The 26065-nt window shown below is 44.3% G+C and overlaps 1 protein-coding gene and 1 non-coding gene across 2 annotated transcripts; one reads left to right on the plus strand and one right to left on the minus strand.

Moving 5' to 3' along the window:
* Window positions 1–5656: 5656 nt before the first annotated feature.
* LYG2 (lysozyme g2) lies at window positions 5657–14958 on the minus strand. The gene is made up of 7 exons (XM_044925648.2): window positions 14822–14958; window positions 13037–13108; window positions 10193–10333; window positions 9243–9439; window positions 8198–8336; window positions 6207–6352; window positions 5657–5793 (listed from the first exon to the last, which is right to left on the minus strand). Exons 2-6 carry the CDS (start codon window positions 13077–13079, stop codon window positions 6234–6236), a joined length of 639 nt encoding a protein of 212 aa, XP_044781583.2. The 5' UTR covers window positions 13080–13108; window positions 14822–14958; the 3' UTR covers window positions 5657–5793; window positions 6207–6233.
* Window positions 5840–5912, plus strand: TRNAR-UCU. The gene has a single exon. It is a non-coding gene; the product is annotated as a tRNA-Arg (tRNA).
* Window positions 14959–26065: the final 11107 nt, after the last annotated feature.

Consider the following 26065-nt stretch of genomic DNA (forward strand, 5'->3'; position numbering starts at 1 on the left):
CCCACCTCTTTCCCACCAGAGCCCTTTGTGCCCCTGGACTACAGTCTTTCTGACCATCTTCCAGCCCCCACCAGAGCACACTCAGATACACGATCTTGTTCCCCAACTAGACTCCCCCTTTGTCTCTGGGCGTCTCTTCTGTACCCCCATGTTCATAGTGTTATTTACAATAGCCAAGACATGGAAATAACCTAAGTGTCCATCAATGGCTGAATGGATAAACAAAATGTGGTTGTATAATGAGCATTGCATGCTATATCACTGCAGTTGTGTCTGACTCTTTGTGATCCTTTGGACTGTAGCCCTCCAGGTTCCTCTATCCCTGGGATTCTCCAGGCAAGAATGCTGGAGTGGGTTGCCATGCCCGATCTTCTTGACTCAGGGACTGAACCATTGTCTCTTATGTCTCCAATTGGCAGGCCACTTCTTTACCACTGCACCACCTGGGAATCCCCATATTATTCAGCCATAAAAAGAAGGAAATTCTGTCGTTTGCAACAACAGGAATGGACCTTGACAGCATTATGCTAAATGAAATAAGTCAGAGAAAGACTAATGGTGTATGATATCACTAATATGGGGACTCTTAAAAAAAAAGAAAGAAACAGCTCATAGGAAGAGAGATCAGGTTTGTGGTTACCATAGGCAAAGGCCCAAACTTCCATTTATAAGCAAATAAATCCTGGGAGGTAATGTACCATGTGATAACTTGTTAACACTGCTGTATGATGTATTTGAAAGTTTGTAAGAGAGTAGATCCTAAGAGTTCTCTTCACAGGTTAAAATTTTTTTCTTTTTAATGTGTCATCATGAGACAATGGACATGAACTAAATTCATTGTGATCATCATTTCATAAAATGTGTAAATCACATCATTGTGCTGTATACCTTAAACTTACACAGTATTATGTGTCAATTATGGGGGCTTCCCTGGTGGCTCAGTGATAAAGAATATGCCTGCTAATGCAGGAGACATGGATTCAACCCCTGAATCAGGAAGATTCCCTGGAGGAGGAAATGGCAACCCACTCCAGTATTCTTGCCTGGAGAATCCCATGGACAGGGGAGTCTGGCAGGTTGCAGTCTGGGGTCGAAAAGAGTCAAACATGACTGAGCGACTTTCACATACACAGTACACTCATTATAGAATAAGATTAATTTGCCATCACTGATCAGTATTCAATGAGTAATACCTTTACTAATAAGGGTACTAATGTACACTTTGCATATAAAGCTGCTATTGAAACACACTCTGAGGTGGACGTTCACCCCTTTGCTCTTTGAGCAGAAGGCTTCTCTCCTCTCAGATTGCATCTTCCATACTCCGAAGATACCCATGACTCTCACAACTTCCCCCTCCAACTCTGCTCTCACTTGGGGTACTAGACCTCAGGACTTTTCAGAGGTCTTCCCTGGTGATGATAGTTAAGGCATCCACAATCTCCAAGGTGTGGTCACTCTCCCCAGATCCCTCTGGGAGGACCCCCAAGGCCCAGAACCATCCATAGAGCCTCATGCTCTTCACCTGTCTTCAAAGAATGCCGAGGATAAGAGACAGCATGGTAATAGACCCTATCTCTTAGCACTGCTCTGTAAATAAGAGCAGAGACAGATGCTAGAAAGATAGATAATAGAAACTAAAACAACCCATGCACTGCACATACAGGAAAGTCTTCACAAGCACCACGATGTTGTGCAACTGTGAGGAAAACTGTGTTTTGTTCACTCATAAACCCCACAGCAATACCTTCAGGACTGTATTGCACTTAAGATGTATCTTTTTCCCCTAAGATACTCTTGTCAAAACATTCCAGAACCCGGGACAATCCTAAGATCCGTTAATTATATTTTTGCAAGAAAATGAAACTAAAAATGTGTGTGCATAATCCAATTTAACCTAATTAGTATGCTTTCTATTTTAATAAAGGATAGGAACACATGTTGGAACAAAATTTTTATCTGATCATTTTAATTTTAGATCCATGGACACAAAGCTCAAAGGATACCTGAGCAGGGAACTCTTTTTCTTTAGAGAGGAGTCCAAAAAACCTCCTCAAAGCTGTAAGCGATAAGGAATTTTTGTTTTTTACCTGTGAAAAGGCTAATCCAGATTCTCTGGCTCTAGTTCCTTATGTCAGAAGCAGCACATCTTTGAAATACCTTGACCGAGAGTTCACTTTGTAACATATCTTTGTCTTAATTTTAGAATTCAGTACAGGAAAAAGGCAGGAGGTAGTGACGGAAGGCTTGGAAATAGAGGCAGCAGGAGGGGACGCCAAGCCCATGGAAGACCCTTAGGAAATGGAGAGGTTTGTGTAGACCTAAGAGTTCAGAAGGGGCAGACAACCTGGGGAACAGGTGGAGGAGCACAGGTCCTGCAGAGGGAAGGACCATGAGTGTGAGAGACTGAGTGAAGGACATAGTGGGAACGAGAATTAGGAGAGGAGAAGACATGGTTAGGAACAGAGCCACATGGAGAATTAGGGAAGCCAAACCTGTTGATTTTCACAGCATTGACTTGGGATGTGCAAACAGATAAGATGGGATGCTGACAGTCATGGCTCCGTATGGTTTTGCTAGTTTCAAATTACAGTGAACAGCCTCCAGAAACTTATTTCATTCTTTAAAAAATGAGAAAAGCTGTTTTTCCTCAATGATAATTACACTCAAAATGGATTTGACAAAGCCAAGCACTGGAGTGGTGTTGCTACTCTTTGCTGCTGTTAAATTTGAGCTTCTCAATCAAATAGGAATTCAACCCCAGGCAACCAGCAAAAAAGATAAACAAGTGGAACAGAAATGAAAAGCAATTCACACCCAGATTCCGGTGGCAGCCCTTCTCAGGATGCCAGAGACTGCAGATGCGTGTAAAACAGTGGTCCCTAACCTTTGTGGCACCGGGGACCGGTTTCCTGGAAGACAATGTTTCCACGGACTGGGGGTGGGGATGTGGCTTCAGGATGATTCAAGTGCATTCCATTTATTGTGCACTTTGTTTCTATTATTACATCAGCTCCACTTCAGATCACCAGGCATTAGGTCCTGGAGGTTGGGGACCCCTGTTGTAAAGCGTTCAGGCTCTTTAACCTCAAAGGCACAATCCGAAACCATGCCTCCCCATCCCTTTCTGCCCTTCACATTTTTAAAGCTTCAGCCATGTTTTAACCTTTCATCTTAAAAATAAACAGCATAGCTTTTCTGAGGAACGTATTGAGTGAACCCAAGCAGCAGGAATGTCCACGTGGCATAATTCCTTTCACACTTTAATCTGTGTTTTGTTCTTTGTGTTTTGTCTCCCTCATTGGCCAGGCCTTCCTTTGTGTTCCTTTGACTAAAGCCAGCCTCTGTTCCAGGCATTTGTGAGGTTTGTTTTGGGGTCAGGGAGATGGTCAGGATCTTAGTTCCCTGACCAGTGATTGAACACGTAGGAGAAATAAGAGACACGGGTTCAATGCCTGGGTCGAGAAGATCCCCTGAAGGAGGGCATGGCAACCCACTCCAGTATTCTTGCCTGGAGAATCCATAGACAGAGGAGCCCATGGGATAACAAAGAGTTGAACAGGACTGAAGCAACAGCACAGGCTAGAGGGAGGAGAGAGGTTTTCCGGAGAGTGCCCTATACACAGGCAAGGGCCTTCCTGTGTCCCTAGACATTTCAGGATTCTCAGTTGATTTACAACTGCCAGGATCTGCATGTCGCCATCTACGGCCTCCTTCCCTTGGAAGTGCAGGTAAGTACACTGCCTAGTTGCACGGCAGACCAGAAGAGCAAAGAACTAACCTGCTCTCGCCTCAACAGGCAGATACTCGGTCAATGGCTCTTAGAAGTTGATGCATAAATACCCCAGCTCCTTGTCCCTAGAGTGTAATATTAATAATTCTGCAGTGTGTGTTTTGTACAGTTCCTTGATGTTTGCTTGGAGGACCAAACGCCAGTGCCCACTGTGGTAGCCAGCTTGATGACATATGTTTTATGAGTTGTCTCCCTTCCCTGTATCCCCGAGCCACTTCCTACCAGCATTCCCTGCACCACTCCAATAAACCACCTGCGCCTGAGGGTCAGGGTCAGGGTCAGGGTCTACTGCTATGGTAACCAAACTAAGACACCTTAAATATGGACTCTCCTCTACAACATCTGGCATCTCAGTCGTAGGTCATCATGCTGTTTCTTGTTTTTAAATTATTTTGAAATGATCTCACCTGGGTGTACTTTATTGTTTTAGTGGTGACATAGAAGGAGTTTGCAATTAAATGGAGAACATGTTTGTGTTTTCCCCCACAGAAGAATTCATTCTTGAGCAAAGTGAATGTCTAAAGAATGTCCTGGATTGCCTATATGCAGAGATAATAATCAAAATATTTAACAGCTGATACAGCATGGTCCTCATCTGGTCATAGAAGATGCTGGCCTGTATACTGCAAGGCTGCCACACTATTGGCTCTGCCCCAGCGAAACACGGGGGTCCCAGTTCTGCCTGGGTCACATCTTCAGGCAGGGTTGAGAGATCACTGAGCAGAGAAGGGTTTACCTGGCTTTGTCCAGGGGGGTCAGATGTAGGCGGTTATGATTTTTTTTTTTGGCTGTGCTGAGCCTTGGTTGCTGCTCGAGGGCTTTCTCTAGTCTCGGTGAGGGGGGCTACTCTTTGTTGCCGTGCCAGGGCTTCTCATTGCGGTGACTTCTCTTTCTGGGGAGCGCAGGCTGTAAGGCACAAGGGCTCAGTGGTTGCAGCACACACACTCAGTAGTCTCAGAGCAGGTGGGATCTTCCCAGCCCAGGGATCGAATCCCTGTCCCCTATATTGACAGGCAGATTCTTATCCACTGGACCAGGGAAGTCAGGTGGGTATGATTTTGATTCCTCCTCAGAAAAAGAAGTGATGCATAGAAACATTCATCAAACATCTCTGAAGGAAGTTAAAGGCCCAGCAGGGACCACATCGGCAGGGACTTTGAGAACTTTACAATCCAACATGTTACTGGTGTTTTCTCCTGAGTATGGAAGTAAAAGCCGCACTCTACCTGAGGTTTCAGGAGGAATGTCTCTTCTCCATGGTAGGTGGTCTGGGCAAGACCAAAAAGCAAAGCAGCCAGCCCGTAGGTATGTGTATGATCCAAGATAGTCCATCAGAGTCTCTCCCCTGGGATGATAAAAGTGAAGCAGAATGGTGAAAGGATGGGAGAAAAAGGCACTGGAGTTCATTTATGCAGTGAGCGCACTAGTTCATTCACGCAGTAGGCTGCTACAAAGCACGGTCAACTGGTTCCTGCTACCCAGAGTCCAGAGTTGCCCGGTTTCTCTTCTTGTCCTTGATCTTCTCTTTGGCTCTGTGAGACTTTTGATAGCCTTGCAGTAATTTCCTTTTATTGCTTAAAGTTCCGAGGATTGGCTTTTACTTGCACCTAAAGAACCATAACAAATTCAGGCCCAATATGCTTATCTTCGGCCACATTTTGTGGAGAATGGACCCCTTGAAAGAGCATGTGGCAGTAACTACTGACAAAAAAGGGAAGAAGAGAAGCCAGTCCCCGGATCTTCATCAAAGAAGAGGAAGAAGACATAGGAGGCAGGAGTGGGCCTGAGGGATGCGGTCCTTGAGGAGGATTAGCTTCACCGAGGTTGGCTCTCAGGTGCCCAGGGAGCTCAAATTCCACCCTGGGAATTCGAGGGTTTCTCCGCCATCTCCCAGGTTGGCTTATGAGTCAGGCATCCCTCACAAGCAAAGCTCCAGGGGCTTGAGCAGATGCTGGGAGGAGGTCCAAGGCTCAGGTCAGGCTCTCTTCTTATTAGTAATTCTGATAAGACAGGGAGTATGTGGGCATTGAAATCATGAGCTAGGACTTCCTGGTGGTCCAGTGGTTAAGACTCTGTGCTTCTACTGCAGGGGGCACAGGTTCGATCCCTGGTCAGGGAACTAAGATCCCACATGCTGTGTGGTATAGTCAAGAAAAGAAAAATTGTGGGCTAAAATGAGGCCCTGCTGGAATAGGTAGACTTATTCCTAAGAATATGGTAAGAATACATCATTTACTGTGATATTCACTTTTACTGCACAGTAATTATGAATATATCTATATATATCTCATGGGAAACAATGTGAACTGGATGGATTTTCCTTTTTTTATGCTTATTTGCATGAAGAAGAGTAGGAAATGAATTTTTTGTCTTAAATGCAACCATTCCTTTGCCAGCATTGGGTACAACCTACCAACCTGGCCCGCCCATGGAGCTTTGTCTAGAAGCCGTGCTTCTTATAGAACTTAGCTCGGGCTAAAACATCATTGACATAGTCAGCCTGTATGTCTGCGGAGGTGGCAATGGCTTCAGTTCCTGACTTGAAGGCTGAGAGACCACCTGAAATGAAACCAGAGGTTCGGGTTGAAAAATTAACTTTCAACAGAAGTAAGCTATGAGCAAATCTCCAAAAGCATAGTCCCAGATCTTCTTTCCCCTTCCTCCCCTCCTCAGAAGATCTACTTCCTCAAGAGTCACTGAGAAAATTCCAGATTGCTTTCCTTCTGTCTCTCTTTTTCTAGAGGCTTTTGTTTTCTTGCTGCAAACGTCAGATTTGCTTCTCATTTCTTTACCAATCTTCACTCTAAGAATACTTGGAGCATTGTCTCAGTCCTTCAGTAACTCATTTATCCACTCATTCATTCAATAAATGTTTTTAAGCAACTACTGTGCACCAGGATGGGTGCCACACCGACTTGCACACTGCACAATGATGCCCGAGACACACTCATTTCTTTGTAGGGGTATGTGTGCAGTATGCATGTGTGTGTTATATACCCTGGAAGGTTAATCTTTAGTAGTTACTCATGTGTTTAACATAACCGTGCTCTGCTTGGATGTCTAGAAAAAAAGACCCCTGGCCCTGATCCCTGCCTCCTAGGACCTTGAAATAGACTATAGAAACTGTTTATTCAAAAATCAGGAGGCTGTAAAGTGTGGAAGGAGAGAGGTACTTGCATACGATGGGTCCGTAGGAGGTGTGGTTGGATGTAAAAGGAGAAGGAACCAGGGAACCTCAGAAAACAATCTGGTTGTTCTGGCCAGGATGACTGGGTATATTATTGTGCCTTCCACAGAGACAGAAAATACGAAGAAAAAGCAAACGTATAATGGGAGGCTAGTGAGTTAATTTGCTTCCCTGTGGCTCAACTGGTAAACAACCCACCTGCCAATGCAGGAGATGCAAGACATGTGGGATCCCTGGGTTGGGAAGATCCCCTGGAGAAGGAAATGGCAACCCTCTCCAGTATTCTTGTCTGGGAAAGTGCATGGACAGAGGAGCCTGGTGGGCTACAGTCCATGGGGGCGAAGAGTCAGGTATGACTGAGCAAGCAGGCAAAGTGAGTTGATTCAGTCTGGGAGATGCTGAACCTGAGGTGGTCTGTGATCAGCCTAGAAGGCATCTTTCCCTGTACACATCATGGTACTTAAAGCCCTGCTGTCACTGAGGATGCTCACGGGGTGAACATTCATCCCAACAATTCAGAAAGTGGGCAACAGTTTCTTGCACCAGGGGGAAAAAACCCATCAGAGAAAGGCAAACATATTCTTTTAAACGATCACACTAACTCTCAGGGCATCACTCAAGGACCAATGATTGGCTCAAGGACCAGTGAGAAGTCTTCCCTGGTGGTCCAGTGGTTAAAAATCCCCTGCCAAGCCAGGGGACACAGGTTTGATCCCTGGTCCTGGAAGATCCCACATGCCATAGGGGCAACTAAGCCTGTGAACCACAACTACTAAGCCTGTGCTCTGGAGCTCCCAAGCCGCAACCACTGAGCCCATGTGCTGCAACTTCTGAAGCCCGCATGCCTAGAGCCCATGCCACCACGCCTCCACGGTGAGAAGCCTGTGCTCCGCAACTAGAGAGTAGCCTCCAGCTGCCACAACTATAGAAAATCCTGCATGCAGCAACGAAGACCCAGCACAGCCATAAATAAGTAAATGTTTTTTTAAAAAGGAGAACCAAGGAGAGATGTAAAAGGAACCCCAATGTCTGGCAGAAGGGGAATGCAAGCAGAAAAGAAGACCACTCCAGGGAGCTCAGTGCGTCAGAAGCATTTAGGCTTCTCCCAGGGCCAGTGCTGCCCTGGTGGGCATAGGCCCAGGAAAGCCCAGGGCACACCCGCCTTCAGGGCTCTCACTCACCGCTCTTCTAAACAAAGCACTACACATCTGGCCTACCTTTGAGGTGTTGAGCCACACTCCAGCTGGGGAATTTTTTCTGGATTGCCTTAATACTGTCTGTGAGAATCCCAACAGCCTGCAAAAGGTGTTCTTTGCCATCCCAGGTACCAACAGGATGATGAATTTTTTTATCAAGCTAGAAAATTCAGATAAGAATGTCAGCATCTGAATGGAGCAACACAGGTTTCTGCTGTCCTGATTTCTACTCCTTATGTTCAAGGTCATGGGCACCGCCTTGCCCCTTTTCTCTGTTTCCACAGAATCAATTCTAAATGTCCTTTCTTTCACGGGAAAGAGAGTCTGAAAAACAAAGTAAGATTTGGGAGAACTGGGTGTGGCATAGTTTTAGTTAAGCACTCAAATATTAACAAATACATAAAGGAAAAAGTTGTTTTAAAACAAATGATGAGCACCCAAAGTCTAGATATTTGCAGTCAAAAATATCTTTTTTCTAAGTAGGGAGACTGGAAGTCTGGGTTTCTCAGACCATTCAAAATAAAGCCTGGTGGAATCCCCTGGTGGTCCAGTGGTTGGGATTTGGTGACTTCGCTTCTGGAGCCCAGGTTCAATCCCTGGTCAGGGAACAAAGATCCTACAAGCTGTGTGACACAGTCGAAAAATAATTAAATATGAATTTTAAAATAAATAAATAATAAAAGCCTGGAAGCAAATATTCTGAAATTTTGGGTCCCCTTCCTCCAAATTGCCTAACGAACAATTTGGTTCAAGTAGGACTTCATTATAATGTTTTGATCTACATGGATGAAATTTACTATTTCATGAACCTCAAGTGGATACTGGTAATAGTGCCCTTTTTTTAATAAGATTTTCTCAATTTAAGTATATTGCATAGTATTCATTGAAAATTGTAGTTATAAAACCCATAAGATACTTTTTTAAAAAGATATCAAATAACTGGTATATCTTGACATGTTACAGAATTACCAGCAGAAACCGTGCAAGTACCAGTGTTTTAAAGCCTAGGATAAATGCAAATAGATGCAAATGATCTATCAGGAAGGATGGAGTGGGGCTTGAGTACCTGCATCAGGCCAAATTTAAGTCCTGTGTGGTCCCAGCCATCCAGCAGGATGGTTCCACCGTGGCTTTCTCGAGAGATGATGGCTGCAATGAGAGCAGGGTCCACGCAGTGCCGCAGTCCAATTTCTTTGATCAGAATTTGGTAAGACTGTAAGGCCTTCAAATCCATCTCAGCAAACATCTCAGAACCACGGATGCCTGAGTCAATAGAAAATAAAAGGTGTTCTCCACTTCATAAGAGAACTCTTTTTCAGTTTAATAAGTAAGCCACAGCTCCTGACTGTAGCCCCTCAGGCTTGGGACAACCATTTTAGGACATTTTTGATCTCTGATTGCATAAACCCGGAAAGGTCCATAGCCCAGATAGATATCACTTGCGCTTTCTTTATTGTTCTTCTGTTTTCAGCCACATTTGGTGCAAGAGGGGAAGTCTTGGACATGAAGTCAGCCAACCTAAGTTTGAGTCTGGTTCTGCTGCTCTCTAGCCCCGGAACCTTGGGAAGTCCTTCCTCCTTGCTAAGGCTCAATTGTCTGATCTGTAAATTGGGAAGGTAGGATTAGATTGACCTTGCAGTTGCTTTAAACTCTGACGTGCTAATACTGAGATAATGTGAAGAGTCTTCGGAACAGAAGACCAGGAGAGGACATACAGGGAGCCTTGCCCAAGATGCTTGTGTTGTAATGTGAAACAAACCCAGCAACAGATGGAAAACAGAGCCAGAAATGGACATTTTACTATGTAGAAGTAAACACATCTGGATCAGGTTTGGAAAGGATGAAGGGAAAACAGAAGAAGTTTGTTAGATGGGTCGGGATTCTGTTTTCCTCTAGTTTTTTATTTTGATAATGCAGCTATAAAAATGACCTTCTCAAAATACAGCTACTTCCTAAGAAAGAATCTGAAAATGATGAAAGGAGGCTGGCCAGATGCTTGCATGGCCTTACACTCACCACAGGCAATCATCCTGGTGTTATCACAGGGGATACCAGGGGTCTCCATGATCATGACGTCTCCGTAGCAGCCATGGTACAGGCGGAAGTGCAGGCGAGGACTCATTGTGTGAGTGAAGGAGTGTGAGCCCCTAGAAGTGCCTGTAGGGCAGAATGATAATTCACATGAAACCTTGGAGGAAATACTGCTTGAGTTGCTCTTATGAGCATTACTAAACCAATGGCAAAGCCATAGGCTTAATCCTCCCAAACCCCTCTCCAAGACCCCAGAATGGCTCACTAGATGGAACCGAACAGAAGATTCCCTCTTCCCACTCTAGTCCAACCTTAAAAAAATTGAATACTACCCTTAATTCTAAATTTTGTTCGAAGTATTATGACAATCAGTTCTTATAGGTCTCAAAAACATTTGCTGCAATCTTCATCAGAATGAAAACTGCCAATAGAGTTTTAAGTAAAAACTTGGAGAAAATTTTTAAGACACAAGTGCTTCTGGAAATGTAAACATCTGAATTCATAATGGCTTTTGTTTAGGAAGATAAGAAAGAAGAGTATCATTCGCTTAAAGAAAGAAGGCTATCATTCGCTTAAAATAGTAATTTGATATCATTTTTCTGTGAAGTTGAGTTTCTATCTAAGTCTAAATAAGAAAATTGGAAATAAAATTTAACTTACTATTAGATTTAAGTTAAATCTATTCTTATTTTTTATTTTGTTATTATGAAGTGAGTTTCTATTTACTGAAGGAGATAAGAAGCTTGTCTATAAGTTGAAAAGTTTCTTCTAGTAGTTGTTGCTGCTGCTGCTGCTGCTAAGTCGCTTCAGTTGTGTCCTACTCTGTGCGACCCCATAGATGGCAGCCCAACAGGCTCCCCCGTCCCTGGGATTCTCCAGGCAAGAACACTGGAATGGGTTGCCATTTCCTTCCCCAATGCATGAAAGTGAAAAGTGAAAGTGAAGTCGCTCAGTCGTATCCGACTCCTAGCGACCCCATGGACTGCAGCCCACCAGGCTCCTCCGTCCATAGGGTCTTCCAGGCAAGAGTACTGGAGTGGGGTGCCATCGCCTTCTCTGAGGATGGCTGAATTGTGCCTTAAGACCACAAATTTTTGTTGTAACAAATAATATTTGTTAAAACATTTGCTGTGAAAACCTGTGTTTCACTTAGTGTTGTGAATGGTGTTTTTAACTAGAGAGGTGGATTTTACCATTTTCCCATAGATCAGTTCTGATCAACTAGACAGTATAAATTCTAGAGACTTTCTTAGAATTAGGCACAAAGTCAGTGGAACTCTTCCTTGCAAATGTTTAGTCACTAAATCATGCCTGGCTCTTTTGTGATCCCATGGACTGTAGCCCACCAGGCTCCTCTGTCAATGGGATTTCCCCAGCAAGAATACTGGAGCAGATTGCCATGTCCTTTTCCAGGGGATCTTTCCAACCCAGGGATTGAACCCACGTCTCCTGCATTGGTAGGCAGATAGGTTAGGTAATATTTATCTTCAAAGGAAAGCAAAACAACTCTAAAGATTAACTCTTCACAAGTATGTGATTTTTAAAAAGCCAAACTCATCAAAACAAATAAAAAATGCAGGCATAATCTTCTCTCTCCCATATACAAACAGGCAAAAAAGGAATTAAAAAATGAACCAAAAGGGCAGAGAGTGAAACTATCAAGTAAACTCGGGATGCTGAGAAAGCCTATCTAGATTATAGAAGGAGCATAAACCAGCAAAGCCCTTACTTTCTTTAAGCTGTGTGGATTCCCATGTGAGGCAGAGAGCAGGAGCATCGCCTTGACTCCCCTCTTGGCCCTTGGTGTTTTATAGTGTTCGTGCCTACAGGGTGTGTGTAAAATACATATGAGTGAATGAATGGACAGAGTCCCACGACACAGATCACATGTAAAATTGAAGCATGGGTTGTAAAGTAAGTGGCCTCCAATTAAAATAAATTAATTAATTTTTAAAAACTGAAACATGGGATTTGAGAGTGAGGGTGCAGACAGAAAACACACATCCCGAATCTGACCACTTCTCATCACATCTGCTAACACCATAGCCAAAACCAGCATCGTGGCTGGTCTGGTTTAATGTTCAGCCTCTTAACTGACCTCCCCACTCCACTCTTGAAGTCTGTTTTGATCTTATGAATATTTCTATAATAAAATAAATTACATCAAATAGAGAAACAGACATTCTAAAAAAAATGAAAAACAAAAACTCTATGCGTGCATGCTAAGTCATTTAAATTATGTCCGCCTCTTTGCAACCCTATGGACTGTAGCCCACCAGGCTCCTCTGTGCATGGGATTCTCCAGGCAAGAGCAGGGGAGTGGACTGCCATGCCCTCCTCCAGAGGATCTTCCTGACCCAGGGATGGAACCTGCATCTCTCGTCTCCTGCATCGGCAGGCGGGTTCTTTACCAAGTGCCGCCTGAGAAGCACTTCCACTGGTGTGTATCTCCCCAAATGCCTTTTTGGTTGCATCATACTGACTGAATGTGAACTCTTTCTTCTAAACTCCTCCCAGACTAGAATTTTTTCTATTTACTCATATAACTCTTATTTACTGTCTGGAATTGACAGTTTTCTCTTCATATGTCTTGCCTCACAAAGCACTGTTCCATAATTTCCCTCCAATAACACCTCCACTTGCTTGGCAAGAAAACACTCTTAATTATAGAAATAAGCAGCTGATTCATGGCTGGGCCTGTCAGGAGAGCCCACCCCCAACCCCATGACGTATAATCACTGCCATTTCTGATTTATGACTGGGCTGGATGGGGCTAGATGTTTTTGTGGACACCTTGTAAACAGTGCTAAATGTCAATCAAGGACTTACCAATGAGGACAAAAAGGCCCCCAAACAGGGCAAAAGAGAGCATGGTAGGTGGTGGCTCGTATCCTACAGCACCTGTGATGATTCAAAAGAGAAACTGGTTAATTTTAAAACTTGAAAGTTTCCTAAAGAAACTAGTTCTGATTTTCTTAAAAAAGTTTCTTTTCAATTCAGTGCCCTTTTTTTGTGTCCAAGATATTATTCTCATAGACTCAGTTCATTGGATCACTCTCTATCCTAAGCACCAACTCCCAACTCATTTTAACCAGATTTCATACTGACATGAGCCCATGAACATCTTTTTAAAATTTATTTTTAAATTGGGGTATAATTGCTCTACAATGTTGTTTTGGTTTCTGCTATTCAGTGGCCTGAATCAACCATGTTGTTGCTATTTATTCCCTAAGACATGTCCAACTCTTGCAGCCCCATGGATTGTAGCCCCGCCAGGCTCCTCTGTCTGTGGGATTTCCCAGGCAAGAATACTAGAGCGGGTTGCCATTTCCTCTTCCAAGGGGTCTTCCTGACTCAGGGATCTAACCTACTTCTCCTGCTTTGGTAGGCAGGTTCTGTACCTCTGAGCACCAGGGAAGCCCAAATCAGTCATCAGGTGAGTTCAGTTCAGTCGCTCAGTCATGTCCGACTCTGGGACCCCATGGACTGCAGCATGCCAGGCCTCCCTGTCCATCACCAACTCCCGGAGCTTACTCAAACTCATGTCCATTGAGTCAGTGATGCCATCCAGCCATCTCATCCTCTGTCATCCCCTTCTCCTCCCACCTTCAATCTTTCCCAGCATCAGGGTCTTTTCAAATGAGTCGGTTCTTTGCATCAGGTGGCCAAAGTATTGGAGTTTTAGCTTCAGCATCAGTCCTTCCAATGAATATTCAGGACTGATTCCTTTAGGATGGACTGGTTGGATCTCCATGCAGTCCAAGAGACTCTCAAGAGTCTTCTCCAACACCAAAGTTCAAAAGCACCAATTCTTTGGTGCTCAGCTTTCTTTATAGTCCAACTCTCACATCCATACATGACCACTGAAAAAACCATAGCCTTGACTAGACGGACCTTCGTTGGCAAAGTAATGTCTCTGCCTTTTAAAATGCTGTCTAGGTTGGTCATAACTTTTCTTCCAAGGCTGCAGTCACCATCTGCATAAGTATACATATATCCCCTCCCTCTTCAGCCTTCCTCCCATCCTCCTGTTCCACCCCTCTTGATCATCACAGGAGTCTATGAACAACTACTTACATATGTTACCTACACACACACTCCCATCCATCTCCAAACAAGGTCACACCACAATTTTGTTCCTATTCTTGTACTAGTTTCCTGAGAAAATCAAAAGGAACCACTTTTGATAAGAGGAACCTTTGAGACCATGACTCAGAAGAGGTTTGCTGTGCTCCATTTCTTCCTCCATGGGCTCTATTCTTGGTTTCATTCAAAAAGCAGCTTATGTGTTTTACAAGATATAACAAGACTAGGACTCCAAACTGTTCTCCATACTGGCTATATTGGGAGATTAGGATTGACATATATACACCGCCATGTGTAACACAGATAGCTAGTGGAAACCTGCTATATAGCACAGGGAGCTCACTGGCGCTCTGTGACCTACAGGAGTGGGATAGGGGTGGGGGTAGTTGGGGAGGGAGGCTTAATAGGGAGGGGATATGTATATACTTATAGCTGATATACTTCATTGTACAGCAGAGACTAACACAACATTGTAAAGCAATTATACTCCAATTAAAAAACAAAAAACACAATAAAGCTAGGACTAACCTGGTTTGGGACTTTGCAGAGAAAAATCTCTCGTCTCTCTTTGAGAAGGTCCTCTGAACTCAGCAGCAACCCGTCAGGACTTTACACAGTGGTGGCCTTGGTTCTATAACATAGGTTGGTTTAAGTTCGAAAATCCATTAGCAAATTTCCGTCTTCCTGACTTCAATCCACTGCCTTCAGTGCAGCTCTTGTGCTGTGGAGGAGCTTTTAAACACCAGCATGCATACTTGCCTGTCTCTCTCACCTTCATCCTGCACCTCCGATCTGGGAGGAGCTTTATATATGCTTTAAAGCCCTCTCTATAAACCACTGACCTCATTAGGCCTGATTATAATGGTACTCGGGGCTTAGGTGGCCCTTTTAATAAAAGGATTTAAAAGCATATATTAACCACTATTAATCAATTAATCTAATGAACCCCCAAGTTGTACTGGAGGTATATATTTGGTGGACTGTTTCTGGGTTTCTAAAGTTGTGCTAGGCAAACATCTTCTGAATGTGAGAACAAGAAACAGATAATTAGCCTTAAAAAGATAAATAAATAGGAAATACTAGCAGCTGCCACTCTTGGATTGTTTACCTGAAATGCTAAGCCTCCTGCTCTTTGTTCTTCATTCCACGGTCACAGGGTCCTTTTGGCTCTTTGCTCCAATTCTGCCTCTGACAAGCGAATATAAGAGTGTCTGCCTGCTCCTGAGATGTCAGTGAAAAGCCAGGAACTAGAAATATGGGTACTGGTTTCCCAAACTTCTGAAGAAATGTGAAAACAAAATTTGGCCAGGGATGAACATTTCTTCGAGAATGGACTGTCATCACTGATTTGTAGGAAAAGATGGGGCCCATTGTGCAGCTCCAGAAACAGGAAGTGGAAGGGATGTTCTTTTTTCGCTTGTGTCTGCACTGGGTCTTTGAGAGGCACTCAGGCCTCTCTTTAGTTTTGGCACAGGGGCTTAGTTGCCCCGTAGTTTGTGGGATCTTAGTTACCTGACCAGGGATGGAACCCACATCTCCTGCCTTGGAAGGCAGATTCTTAACCAATGGACCACCAGGGAAGTCCTGAGCAAAGTACATTTCCCAGACGGGAGGAGAGTCTGACACGGGTCCTGCCACCAGTGTGAGAAGTTTCGAAGACTGTACACATTCTTTCATTCATCCGCCAGGTGAACAGAGGTGTGAGGGAGACTGGGCAGGAGACAGGGAAGACAGAGGCCCTGAGTCTAGCGACTTCCAGGCTCCCTGGCAGTGAGCAGCCACACCTCCTGGGAAAAGCTGATCTCCGTTCAGCCCACTGCACTAGCTGCCGCCCGGATCCATCTCTGGTTTGTAGAATAGTCAGCCCTTCACAAGGCCTCCAGCCTGGCATTCCAGGGAAGAAGGGTGGGGCTGTCCTGACGGATGATGCTCCAGCCATCAGGAAAATGACTCGTGCAGGCCCTGCTCCCCCACTACTGTCAACGTCGTGGTCAGGGCCACTCTTTACAAAGCGGTTTGGCATGGGTTCAGCTGCTCCCAGATGGCCCTCGGGAGTGCATGGGCTATTGCCAGTGACCATGGCCCCAGCTCATAGCCTTCCCAGTGCCAGGGCTTCTGTGGGGCTTACCAGCTAGGAGTAAGCAGAAAGATCAAGAAAGGGAGAAGAGTTAAATTAGGTAAGAGATACTGGGTAGAGACTCAAGCTGTCTCTAGAGAATAAAAGAAATCATAAAACACAGAAAGGACTGTTGAATGTGGAGCTTAGTTTATTCTTCTCCCTGTTTTCAGAGAAGGCGCCTCCAGTCCTTCTAGGTATGAAGGTCTTAATGTCCACGCCCTCTCCAGTTTAAAAAAATGGCTTTCAAACTCATGTGGATTATGAAGCTTTGCCCAAGTTATGAGACTACAAATGAGCATTTATTTGACACCCGTCGTCCATTAGGATGGAAGCAACTTAGCAGCAGCAGCAGCAGTCCATTAGGTTGCTGGGGACATTGTATTGTTTGAGCCTCCCAACGACCTTGTGCTGCTGCTGCTGAGTCACTTCAGTCGTGTCCGACTCTGTGTGATCCCATAGATGGCAGCCCACCAGGATGCCCCATCCCTGGGATTCTCCAGGCAAGAGCACTGGAAGGGGTTGCCATTTCCTTCTCCAATGCATGAAAGTGAAAAGTGAAAGTGAAGTCGCTCAGTCATGTCCATAGGTATTATCCTTTATTTTAGAGATGAGGAAATGAGACTCAGAGAAGTTAAGCAATTTATCAAAGGTTACATGTGTAGGACCTGGCAAAGCTGGGATGTGAACCCAGGACTGCAAAATTCCAAAATCCACATTCTTCTACTGCATCAGAGGTACTGGCACCATGGTCCAATGACCCCAGAGAGTGATTTACCCTAACAGGCTCAAATCAACCAGTTTGCACACAAAGCATTGTCTGTGGTCTGAGTAAATAATTCCAGTCACAGATATTTACCAGTCATTCAAGTAGATGCTGTTCTTTTTCAATACAAAGGAGTATGAGTCAGCTGTATCCTCAGTGTCCACTTGTCACTGTGCCTCTTCCCCATCAACAGCAACTGCAGCTAACATGCATTGAGCTTGTGCAGCAAGCCTAGTAGAATAGTAGGAAGGGGTACAGCCTAGGCCTGACCCAGATTGGTTGCCCTCTAAAGCCTAACTCTTTTTTTTTTTTAATTATTTTATTGAAGTATAGTTGATTTACACTGTCATGTTAATTCTGTTATACATATATACATTCTTTTTCATACTCTTTTCCATTATGGTTTATCACAAGATACTGAATATAATCCCTTGTTCCATATGGTAGGACATTATTGTTTACCCATTTTACATATAATAGTTTGTATCTGCTAACCCCAAACTCCCTACTGCCTGCTTGGCAACCACAAGTTTGCTTTCTATGTCTGTGAAGTCTGTTTCTGTTTCATAGATAAATTTGTGTCATTTGTTTGATTATTTTTATTACTTTTGACTGGACAGCTTTTGGGATCTTAGTTCCCCAACCAGGGATTGGACCCACAGACTCAGAAGTGAAAGCTTGGAATCCTAACCTCTGGACCACCAGGGGATTCCCTGTGTCATGTTTTAGATTCTATCCATAAGTGATATATGATTATTTGTCTTTCTCCATCTAACTTCACTTAGTTCGATCATCTCTAGGTCCATCTGTGTTTCTGCACATGGCATTATTTCATTCTTTTTTATGGCTGAGTAGTATTCCATTGTATGTATGTACCACATCTTCTTTTCCATTCATCTGGCAATGGACATTTAGGTTGTCTACATGTCATGGCTATTGTAAATAGTGCTACTATGAACACTGGGGTGCATGTATCTTTTCAAATTATAGTTTTCTCTGGCTATATCCCCAGAAGTGGAATTGCTGGATCATATGGCAACTTTATTTTTAGTTTTTTGAGGGACCGCCATACTGTTTTCCATAGCAGCTGCACCAATTTACATTCCCTAAAACCTAATTCTTTTTTTATTCATTCATTTATTTATTTTGGTTGTGCTAGGTCTTCATAGCTGCACAGGCTGTCTCTAGTTGTGGCAAGTGGGGGCTACTCTCTGCTGTGGGGCACGGGCTTCTCATTGTTGTGGCTTCTCTTGTTGCAGAGCACAGGCTTTAGGAGCACAGGCTTCAGTAGTTGTGGCCACAGGCTTAGCTGCTCTGCAGCATGTGCAATCTTCCCAGGTCATGGACCAAACCCGTGTACTTGGCACTGGCAGGCTGATTCTTATTCACTGTACCACCAGGGAAGTCCTAAAGCCTAATTCTTAGCATTGCAATCTACTGACCCAATGGATGATTAAACCCAAGTGCTATCATATGAGGATCTTAGTTGTTGTTCAGTCACTCAGTCATGTCCGACTCTGTGACCTTGTGGACTGCGGCACGCCAGGCTTCCCTGCCCTCTGCTATCTCCAGGAGTCTGCCCAAACTCATGTTCATTGAGTCAGTGATGCCATCCAACTATCTCATCCTCTGTTATCCCCTTCTCCTCCCTCAATCTTTCCCAGCATCAGGGTCTTTTTCAATGAGTCGGCTCTTCACATCAAGTAACCAAAGTATTGGAGCTTCTTAGTAATTTTTGGATGATCTTAGTAATTTTTGATATTTTGAAAGGAATTTACTGAATGATTCTCCATCTCTTCCTAGGAATGCCAAAAATGGCTCTGCATGTGAGTTGTGTTCATGCTGTCAGAAGGGGCTTGTGGGGACCTTGTCACCTGCCATAATCTCCCTCAGTCCCCAGGCTTTCCAAAATAAAAATATACTCTCATGCATGCAATGTCCTTGCTGTGCAAATGGAACTCTATGACCAGTCCCCTGACCTCATGCCTCTTCCAATCAGTTGTCTGCCTCTCAAACTTCACAAGATAGCAATTCTCTGGCAGCCTCTGGCAGACATATCCCCAGCCTGGATGTCTAGAGACCCAGCTCCCAGTCTCCGATATTCCACTCACCAGCTAGGGGTAGCCAACAGTGCAGACTCTACTTTCCCATTTATAGAGTCAAAAAGTTGGATAAGACCAGATGATCAATGAGATCTCCTCTGGCTCCCATCATCTTCTGGAGCTGGTGAGTCAAGTGTGTCTGGATCTAGGAGAGGGAGTAAACATGGGAGGTTGAGGAGAAAGTGAGTTGTAATTTTGGAGTTCTTGCAGGAGAAGATAAGCACACATCCTTTTACTCCGCCATCTTGTGGACGTTTGACTGTGTGGATCACAACAAACTGTGGAAGTTTCTTAAAGAGACGGGAATACCAGACCACCTTACTTGCCTCCTGAGAAATCTGTATGCAGGTTAAGAAGCAACAGTTAGAACTGGACATGGAACAACAGACTGGTTTCAAATAGGAAAAGGAGTATGTCAAGGCTGTATATTGTCACCCTGCTTATTTAATTTATATGCAGAGTACATCATGTGAAATGCCAGACTGGATGAAGCACAAGCTGGAATCAAGGCTGCCAGGAGAAATATCAATAACCTCAGATATACAGATGACACCACCCTTATGTCAGAAAGAGAAGAAGAACTAAAGAGCCTCTTGATGAACGTGAAAGAGGAGAGTGAAAAAGCTGGCTTAACACTCAACATTCAGAAAACTAAGATCATGGCATCCAGTCCTATAACTTCATGACAAATAGATGGGGAAACAATAGAAACAGTAAGAGACTTTATTTTCTTGGACTCCAAAATCACTGCAGATGGTGACTGCAGCCATGAAATTAAAAGACACTTGCTCCTTGGAAGAAAAGTTATGACCAACCTAGACAGCATTTTAAAAAGCAGAGACATTACTTTGCCAACAAAGTCTAGTCAAGGCTATGGTTTTTCCAATAGTCGTGTATGGATGGGAGAGTTGGACTGCAAAGAAAGCTGAGCACCGAAGAATTGATCCCTTTGAACTGTAGTGTTGGAGAAGACTCTTGAGAGTCCCTTGGACTGCAAGGAGATCCAACCAGTCCATCCTAAAGGAAATCAGTCCTGGATGTTCATTGGAAGGACTGATGCTGAAGCTGAAACTCTAATACTTTGGCCACCTGATGCGAAGAATTGACTCCTTGGAAAAGACCCTGATGCTAAGAAAGATAGAAGGGGATGACAGAGGATGAGATGGTTGGATAGCTTCACCAACTCGATGGACATGAGTTGGAGCAAGCTCGGGGAATGGGTGTTGGGCAGGGAAGCCTGGTGTGGTGCAGTCCATGGGGTCGCAAAGAGTCGGACACTACTGAGTGACTGAGCAAGTGAACTGAACTGAACTGAGGAGAAAGGTATGGAAACTTGGACTGCATTTCTGTTCTCATCAAAATGACAAGTGCCATGCAACTCATCCTGTGTTTAAGGTGGCTTTCAAAGTGAATTTTCTCTGATTTTCCCCTCTACCTTGCAATTAGTCAATAGTAAGAAGGTGTTGCAATGGTAAAGAATCTGCCTGCCAGTGGAGGAGACAAGGGTTCAACCCCTGGGTCAGGAAGATCCCCTGAGGAAGAAATGGCAACCTACTCCAGTATTCTTGCCTGGAAAATTCCATGGACAGAGGAGCCTGGCGGGCTAGTCCATAGAGTCACAAAGAGTCAGACATGAACAAGCAACTGAGCTTACACACATGAAGACCTTTATCATATATAAATCCAGAATTTAAATTCAAGACCCTGTTCATCAACCATTTTCATATGGACAAGGACAATATAAAAAGAAGTATCGTTTGCTGGCTTGCTTGTTAGTCTCAGCCATAATTATGGATTTCCCTGTCAGGCTGGGTGACTCAGAACAGGTATGAGCACTGCCAATGAGGTTTTTAAACTGCATGTGTAGAGTGGCTCAAAATTTCCCAAATAATGTAAATAGCTGACAAATACAGTAAATTGAAAAATCAAGCTTCTCTTTTAAAAAATCATAATTGTCGGGAGACTTCGATCCAGGTTCTGGTCACTGTCTCTCATAGTCTGGGGCTCAGTGGAGGCCGCAGTCTGTCATGTGTCTGTCACTGTGATGTCCGGGTCTGAGACAAGAGTCAGAGGCCTCGAGCGAGTCCACTGAATTTCCCAGTTTTCTTTCCTGCTGCCTCTCTCCTTCCTGACCCCAGTTTCCTCCTTCTCCTTGGGCTAATCTGATAACGGAATTGTAGTCATGATGACCGAAAGTATATAGTCATAGCATTTTCAGGTACAATTTAATTTTTAACCAGGGCTCTTAATACCTAAAATTTGTTTTCTCAAAATGAAAAATGACCCAGTCTGAGGTGGGTCCCCCACCTCCAGGATCTAACGCCTGATGACCAGAGGTGGAGCTGATATAATAGTAATAGAAATAAAGTGCGTAATAAATGTAATGCACTTGAATCATCCTGAAGTCCATCCATACCCCCGCCCCATCCTAGTCCTTGGGAAAAGTGTCTCCATGAAACCCGTCCTTGGTGCCAAAGGCTGGGGACTGCTGTGTTAGGGGACACCAGAGCATAGAGGTGTCACGCGTCGTTGCAAAGGGGGTATTATTTTTACAGTAAAGCACATACACTTAAAAATCCACACCTTTACTGTGGAGAAAAATGTGCAACCTTCATGAATGTTGAAGATGGAGCATCAGGTTAAAGATCTTTCTCTTTCTGCTCCTTCTCGTGACTCTGCTCAGATACCCTCTCCCCCAGGGCGGCCTCAGTGTGCCTCTGCCGTTGAGAGACCTCCAAAGGAAAAGCTTAAGGAGTATGTCCTGCTAGTTAGGAGAAGGAGATGCGTGATGCTGGGATGTGAAGCACTGTGTGTGTCCAGAAGTCAGTATTGGTGGGTGTTCCTTGAGGGAGTCCTCAAATCACACCCGGGAAAGAAAGAGCCATGTCGCATCCTTGGGAGTTAAAGCAGGCCAGCATCACAAGCTCCCCTGTTTCCCTCTCCCTCTTCATCCCCACTCACCTCCCTCCCAGAACCGGTCTGTAGTTGTAGACACAGGTTTGATTCCACCGTGCTGCCATTTGTGAATGCCAGCCATGGTCCTCCATTCTTTGTTTTTTTTTTTTTAATAATTGTTTTTATTTATTTTTGGCTCTGCTGGGTCTTTGTTGCTACATGGGCTTTTCACTAGTTTCAGAGATCGGGGGCTACTCCTTGCTGTAGTGCCTGGGCTTTCCACTGCAGTGGCTTTTCTTTTGTGGCGTGTGGGTTCTAGGGTGTGCAGGCTTCCGTAGTTGCAGCTCCCAGGCTCTGGAGCACAGGCTCAATAGTTGTGGCTCTCTGGCTTAGCCGCTCCGTGGCACATGGGGTCTTCCCAGCACAGGACTTGGACCCATGTCTCCTACGTGGGCAGGCGGAGTTTTTACCCCTGAACCACCAGGGAAGCCCCACAGTGCTCCATCCTTAAGAACAGCCAAGGTTGATTATCATGTGTCACTCCTTTAACCTCTCTGAGCCTTAGTTGGCCTCATCTGTAAAATGGACATGATAATGATGCCCTATAACTTTGTTTTGAAGATAAAAATAAATTATATATGTGAAAACATCTTGTAAACTGCAATGCTTCCCACAGATTCCAGTTATTATGATGGGGTTGTCCTCACATCCTGATGGGTTAGCTGGTTGTTGATTTATTCATTTGCTCGTTTATTTATCCATGAAGCTTCAGGAGCAATAGCGAAGAATTGACTTATAGGACAGGAAGTAACAAATAAAGCCTCCTTTCCTCCAGGAAGGAAATACGGCAGGACAAGCAAGGGCTATTGCTGGGACTCTGCAGCCTGCCTAGTGAGACCGGAGGAGAAGAGAAATAGCCAGGCATCTACTACCTGGCTTCAAAACCTATGGAATGAAGTGAAGTGAAGTGCAGTCGACTTCACTTCACTTCACTTCACTTCATTCCATAGGTTTTGAAGCCAGGTAATAGATGCCTGGTTATTTCTCACCTAAACACCCATGGCAAAGGCACTTTGGTAACAGAAGCTGGGGGGAGGGCTGAAGTGAAGCCTTTCGATCACATTTCACTAAAAAGTTCAATTTAATCTCAAGATATTTTCGTGCCTGGCTTGAGCTGCTGAATGTTTTTCTTGCTTGAGGTTTAACCCACTATATGCTGGGGCTTCCCAGGCAGCACTAGTGGTAAAGAACCCACCTGATAATATAAGAAACATAAGGGACCCAGGTTCGATCCCTGGTTTGGAAAGATCCTCTGGAGGAGGACATGGTAACCCATTCCAGTATTCTTGCCTGGAGAATCCCATGGACAGAGGAGCCTGGCGGGCTCCATGGGGTCGCAAAGAGTCAGACACGACTGAAGCAACTGAGCATGGATACACTACTACATGGTAGGTAAACTGCCACGTCCTTCTAAAGACTCACTTATATGGCCTTCCAGGGTCAGATATGGGACCAACATTTCGGAAAAGAAGATATACAAATGGTCAAGAACCTCATGAAGAAGGTGCTCAACATCATTAGACATCAGGAAATTATTACAAATTAAAACCACAATGAGAAAGCATTTTAGGCTCTCTGAAAAGACTAAAATCAAACACTGGCTGTGCCCAATGTTGATGAGAACATAAAGCAAATAGAATCTCATACATTTGGACTGTAAAATGGTATCATTTCTTTGGAGAGTTGTGTAGCAGTTTGTAATGAAATTAAACATGCATCTACTCTATGACCTAGCCATTTCATTCTGCAGTATTTATTCAAGAGAAATGAAAACAAATGTCTCCCGAAGGCTTGTACAAGAATGCTCATAGTAGTTTGATTCATAATAGATCAACACTCCAGAAGTTCATCAACAGGGGAATGGATTAACGATTGTGGTATATGCAGATCTTCCTGGTGGTCCTGTGGTTGAGACTACTTGCTTTCACTGCAAGGGGCATGGGTTCAGTCACTGGTTGGAGAACAAAGATCCCATATACCACGCAGTGTGACCAAAAGAAAAAAGAAACCAAAGGGCTTCCCTGGTGCCTCAGTGATAAAGAATCTGCCTGCCAATGCCGGAGACACAAGTTTGATCCCTGATTGAGAAGATTCCACATGCCATTGAGCTTGTGCTCCAGAGACCAGGAGCTGCAACGACTGAGCCCATGTGCTGCAACTGCTGAAGCCCGAGCACCCTGGAGCCCCTGCTCCACCACAAGAGAAGCCACCACATTGAGAAGCCCGTGCACTGCAACTAGCCCCTGCTCTCACAACCAAAGAAAAGCCCAGGCAACAATGAAGACCCAGTGCAACCAAAATAAATAAATAAATTATAAAAAAAGAAGAAAAGGAAAAACAGTTGTGGTATAGCCATATTATGGAATAATACTCAGATTAACATGCAAACAAATGAAGATAGAACTCCCACCTCTTGGTTGGGTCAGGTGCCCACATTCAACTACATCTAGAAACAGATTTGTTTGAAAAGAAGCTTCTTTGTGGTTTAAAAAGGAGAAAAGAGAAGTATGAATTTTTAAGACATGTGCCAGGATTGCTCACTCTGCCTGTGATGGAGACAAGAGCTGGGGTGGCATCTGGAAGAAGACTTGGGTGGGGCCGTTCTCTTAGGGCTGATGCTTCAAGTGACTCAGGATATTTACATACTGTAGAAGGTATTGAGGATGTTGGGAGTGGAAGCATTATGTCATCAAGTAATGTTAAAGGCATGAGTTTAAAAGCATAGAGACTGGCCTGGGGCAGGAATGGGAACCCCTCTTCCACTGAAGCAGGAAAGAGAGGAAGAAGTCAGATAGCAATGCAGTTCAATTTATAGAATTTTGTTATTAACTAATTAATCAATATTTTGGCTGTGCTGGGGCTGCAATGCAGCGTGTGGGCTCTTCACTGTGGTGCTAGGGGGTTTCCCTGGTTTCAGTGCTTGAACTCAGTAAGTTGCCACACACTGGCTCTCTAGTGGCACCCAGGTTTTAGTCACCCTGAAGCATGTGGGATCTTAGTTTCTCAACCAGGGATTGAATCCGTGTCCCCTGCACTGGAAGGCAGATTCTTAACCACTGGACCAGCAGGGAAGTCCCCAGTTTATAGAATTGATGGGAGAAAATGGAGAGAGCTCTCTAACGATTCCTAATCCCTCTTTGAAATAGGAGTTCAAGTCATGTGCTGAGAGTGAAAAATATGTGGAATTAGAGGCTTAAGGAAATGGAGAAAATGTGGGAAAGTTAATCTGGAGACTCAGAACTGACAAGAGAGCCAAAAGGATTGTTGTTCAGTCTCTAAGTCACGTCCGTCTCTTTATGACCCTGTGGACTATAGTCCACCAGGTTCCTCTGTCCTCCACTCTATCTTGCAGAGTTCAAATTCATGTCCATTGAGTCAGTGATGCTATCTAACCATTTTATCCTCCGCTGCCCCCTTCTTCTTTTGCTTTCAATCTTTCTCAGCAAATTAAAAATTAAATTGTACCTGGAAATGATAGGACTTGAATCTTTCCCAGCCAGAAAGATTACTGGGCTCCAGACACAGATGAGCTGAGGCTCATCGATGTTCAGAGGCTCCAAAATGCTAGATTTGGGGCTTAATAACCTCAACATGGACAGGGAGAAAGCAGAGGGCTTGCCTCTGTGCCACGTGACCTTCTCTCCCTGTCACTTCTGACTCCACCCACGGCCACAGCTTATAGCAACACAAAAGATTCCACCTGGTTTGCCTGGCCCTTCTCTACTGCCATTCACTCCCTGTTCCTGCCTCCTGCAGTTTTCATTTCTAGGAGAACTGTAAACCCCTAGCGTTTCCCCCTGGGTCACAGGAGCAAAATCAAGGACAGAAGGACA

The sequence above is a fragment of the Bubalus bubalis genome, chromosome 12 (genome assembly GCF_019923935.1).
Source record: "Bubalus bubalis isolate 160015118507 breed Murrah chromosome 12, NDDB_SH_1, whole genome shotgun sequence".
Taxonomy (NCBI): domain Eukaryota; kingdom Metazoa; phylum Chordata; class Mammalia; order Artiodactyla; family Bovidae; genus Bubalus; species Bubalus bubalis.